Here is a 4669-nt window from a genome sequence, read left to right on the forward strand (position 1 = left end):
CCCAGAGCCCCTCGAATCTGTGGATCCTTTTCGGGATATTGTTCCCTTCCAGCCTGGTGTCTCTTGGGTGACTGCCCTTTCTCAGTCCCCGTTATCTTGTGGACAAATAGATGACGGCCTGAGCCAGTTGTTTATTTTTCTGCCTCCCCCGTGGGAAACAGGCTGACATTTCTAACTCCTACCAGTGGACTGTTAAATTTGAAGAGTTACACCAAGTGGACAACCATGGCTGCTACCATATTCTTTGAGCTTAATAAAAAGGAGCCAGAGACTAGTGAGGTTCAGCCCCTAGCCAAAGAGTGCTGGCAGCAGGTTCTCCACATGAGGTCCTGCCCCTAGCCAGCTGCATGACCTGTCACTTTTATATGTGCTCCAACCCTGCTTTAAAATAATAAGCTGGGCGCCACGGCTTCAGTAGCGACCGGCTCTTCTTTGCTGCCTGAGCGGCGCCAGCACCTTCCTCGGGAGCTCGCAGCAGCCGGCTGGCCCCTGCTCCACGGCAACCATGTGCGACCAGAAAGCGGTGATCAAAAATGCAGACATGTCGGAAGAGATACAACAGGACTCGGTGGAGTGCACTACTCAGGCGTTGGAGAAGTACAACATAGAAAAGGATATTGCGGCCCATATCAAGAAGGAATTTGACAAGAAGTACAACCCCACCTGGCACTGCATTGTGGGGCGGAACTTCGGTAGTTATGTGACACATGAAACCAAACACTTCATCTACTTCTACCTGGGTCAGGTGGCCATTCTTCTGTTCAAATCTGGTTAAAAGCATGGACTGTGCCAAACACCCAGTGATCCATCCAAAAACAAGGACTGCATCCTAAATTCCAAATACCAGAGACTGACTCTTTAGCTTTGCTAAGGGAACACCTCGTTTGAATCTGTTGTGTTTTGTGCGGAGCATCATCCTCTGTACGAGTTTGTGGTTATAAAATAATTAGTAAAACAGAAAAATAAATAAAATAATAAGCTGTTCTCCACTATTGTCAGTTCCACCCCTAAGCTTATATTGCAAACAGTTTTTTCTTCGTCTTTCACAAGTATAAAACTCACCTGTTAAGTTAAAAACCAATACAGTCAAGCTTGGACTAAGATCTCCAGGGAGATTCTGTGCTGTAGTTGTAACTTATCTGTACCCCATAAATAGCCCTCAAGTGCTCAGAGATCTGGTGAATATAGCATTGAAATGTTTAATTATTAAAAGACTTTTCATAGCAGAGAGACAGATTGGCTCCTAGCAGCAGCACTCTTTCCTCCAAAGAAGACAGAAGACAGATGGGTACAGGACAACATCCATCCACAATTTGCTTCATCAAGTGAAAACACTAACCACTGGGCAGAACTGCCTTCATCTAAACTAAAGATCTCCAGATGTGGACAAAGCATCAAGTGGAATCGACTGCCTAGCTGCTCAGGTCGAGGTTGCTGTGTTCTCCTACACATTTCCTAATCCACAGGCTCTTATAAAACCTGGCAGGCCCTGCGCTAAGCAGCAAAAGGCAAATAGGACCCCAAGTGACCGTGGAAGACCCTGAGGAGAGGCTCTAGGTAGACAACCAAGTAAGTTCTCTGTCTTTTTTTAATCAATAACTCCTCAAGTAAAATTTTATCATCCTCGAAAATTTCTATTGCAGTTTGACAGCGGAGAGATTTTGTCAGTTTAAAAGGACAACCTCACCAAACAAATTTCAGTATAACTTCATTTTTTAATTGATTTTTGTTGAGCTCTACATTTTTCTCTGCTCCCCTCCCTCCTTTAGCCCTCCCCCAAGGTCCCCATGCTCCCAATTTACTCAGGAGATCTTGCCTTTTTCTACTTACCATGTAGATTAAATCTATCTAAGTCTCTCTTAATGTCCTCATTGTTGTCTAAGTTCTCTGGGATTGTGGTTTGTAGGATAGTTTTCTTTGCTCTATGTTTTAAAAATACCTATGGGTGAGTACATGTGATAATTGTCTTTCTGTGTCTGGGTCAGCTCCATCCATTTTGTTGCAAAATTCAAGCTGTCGTTATTTTTTTTTCTGCTGTGTAGTACTCTATTGTGTAAATGTACCACGTTTTTTATCCATTCTTCAGTCGAGGGACATTTAGGTTGTTTCCAGGCTCTGGCTATGACAAACAAAGCTTCTATGAACATAGTTGAGCATGTGTCCCAATTGAGCATCCTTTGGGATTGAATGAGACTCCTAGGACAGAGAGAGCCTGGGGAAACAAGCTCCACCCGGACCAGAAGCCAGGAGCAAATTCAGCCCTGGGAGCCAACCCAGTCCTGGGACACTGGCAGACCAGGATTGAGCCAACGACCTGACTCAGAGTCTGCGATCTCCACTGGAACTGGAGTGGGACTGAACCAGTTACTTAAGACACAGAGAGAACAAGCTCCACCAGGAGCCGAAGCCAGGAGCAAACCCAGTCCCGGGACAGGGGTGGATCAGGACTGAGTCAGCCACCAGATTCAGAGTCAGCCATCGCCACCATAACAGGTCCAACTCCAAGCCAGGGACTTCTGCAGGAGGAGATCCAGACCAAGATTTACAGAAACAGATCAAAGTCAGCAGCCTAGGCCAAAGTAGGTCTGAGACAGCAAACTCCAAGGGAGCAGACCAAAGCACAGGAGCACTGAACTATCTCCAGGAACAGGAATAACCAACAGGGTAACTAGAACTGTGACCCTGACTGTACCATGAGGAACAACCATCTTAGCTTTGGATTCACTGGCACCTAGAAGATTATTCAACAGAATCTCAGACAGCCCCAACCACACCTATTAGAGAAAAGATGAGTAGAAAAGGTAAGATCATATGCTACACCACAAAGAGCAACACAATACCAGTAAAACCTAAAGACCCTACAAAAGTAAGATCTGAACAACCAAATATGGATGAACAAGAAGAAAATGATCTAAAAAATAACCTCAAGAGAATGTTTGAAAAAAAAGAGAATGTTTGAAATTCTTAAAGATGAAATAAGAAATTACCTTAAAGAAATGGAGGAAAGAACAAACAAAAAATTGGAAGATATCAGCAAATCATTTAAAGAAAACCAAGAAAAAGAACTCAAACATATAAAAGAAACTATTCAGGACTTGAAAACTGAGATAGAAAAAAATAAAACAAAAGCCGAAGGAATTATAGAAACAGAAATCATAAGAAAAAGAGCAGGAACCACAAATGCAAGTATGAACAACAGAATACAAAAAATAGAAGAGAGGATTTAAGCGTTGAAGATAAAACAGAGGAAATAGACTCATCAGTTAAAGAGCATCCTTTGGATCTATACCCAAAAGTGGTATACTGGGTCTTGAGGAAGGTTGTTTCCCAATTTCCTAGAAATCGCCACACTGATATCCAAAGGGGTTGGACCAGCTTGCATTCCCACCAGCAATGCAGAAGTGTTCCCTTTTCCCCACAACCTCTCCAGCATAAGTTGTCATCAGTGTTTTTAATCTTGGCCATTCTTACAGGTGTAAGATGTAAACTCAGAGTTGTTTTGATTTGCATTTCTCTGTCTTTCATCCATTTTAGATTCCTCTGTTGAGAGTTCTCCGTTTAGGTCTGTACTCCATTTTTTTATTGGATTATGTGTTCTTTTGGTGACCAGTTTCTTGAGTTCTTTGTATATTTTGGAGATCAGACCTCTGTCTGATACGGGGTTAGTGAAGATCTTTTCCCATTCTCTGGGCTGTTGTTTTGTGTTGTTGACCATGTCCTTTGCTTTACAGAAGCTTTTCAGCTTCAGGAGGTCCCATTTATTAATTGTTTTTTCTCAGTGTCTGTGCTGCTGAGGTTATATTTAGGAAGTAGTCTCCTGTGCCAATGCGTTCAAGTGTATTTCCCACTTTCTCTTCTATAAGGTTCACTGCTGCTATGAACATAGTTGAGCATATACTTTTGTTGAATGATAGGGTCTCTCTTGGGTATATTCCCAAGAGTGGTATTGCTGGGTCCACAACCTGGTATTCCTAATCCCCTGCCTTTTTATATTAAAAAAAGATGGTAATGTTGTAATCTGATGGCCTGGTGGGTCACTTGGGTGCCCTGTCCCTTTAAGAGACAAGCTCTGCCTACTCCCAACCTCCCCCCCCCTTCTGCCCACCTTTTCTCCTGCCTGCTTGCTAGCTCAGCTCTCTCTCTCTCTCTCTCTCTCTCTCTCTCTCTCTCTCTCTCTCTCTCCTTCTTCTGAGCTTGGACTCAACCCTCTGGGCAGATTCTGTACTGTAGTTATAACTTATCTATACCTGATAAACAGCCCTCAAGTGCTCAGAGGTCTGGGGAATATGGCACTTATATGTTTAATTATTAAGAGACTTTTCATAGCAGAGAGATAGGTTCTTGAAAAGCAGCTTCCCCCTTTCTCTCTCTCTCTTCTCCCCTCCTCCCTTTTCCCCTTCCCTTCCCTCTGCTGTAACCCACTAAATAGACTCTGTACCCCAGCAGTCTCTGTATGTTGTATCTGTCTGTCTCTCACCCACCACTGCCTCCCCTACAGCTGTCTCCCATTGGTCTTGGGTGACCTGCTGCTGCTCTTCGTGGGTCCAGCCTCGGGTTATTTACCTCTTATGAATGATAACAGTTAGTCTTTATTGTGTACTATTTTCAGTATCCAAAAATCAAGACACTCTAGTTATGCCAGGATTGTCTTGTAACCAAAGTCATGCAA

General features: G+C 43.4%; 1 protein-coding gene across 1 annotated transcript; it reads left to right on the forward strand.

The window, feature by feature from the left end:
• Positions 1–417: 417 nt before the first annotated feature.
• Positions 418–968, forward strand: LOC101984958 (dynein light chain 1, cytoplasmic-like). The gene has a single exon (XM_005355356.3). The coding sequence runs from the start codon at positions 506–508 to the stop codon at positions 773–775; it is 270 nt and encodes an 89-aa protein (XP_005355413.1). The 5' UTR covers positions 418–505; the 3' UTR covers positions 776–968.
• The last annotated feature ends 3701 nt before the right edge of the window (positions 969–4669 follow it).

Source organism: Microtus ochrogaster, chromosome 17 (genome assembly GCF_000317375.1).
Source record: "Microtus ochrogaster isolate Prairie Vole_2 chromosome 17, MicOch1.0, whole genome shotgun sequence".
Taxonomy (NCBI): Eukaryota; Metazoa; Chordata; class Mammalia; order Rodentia; family Cricetidae; genus Microtus; species Microtus ochrogaster.

Coding starts and splice junctions, on each gene's coding strand:
- LOC101984958 (XM_005355356.3), top strand. CDS start 506: ATGTGCGACCAGAAAGCGGTGATCAAAAATGCAGACATGTCGGAAGAG.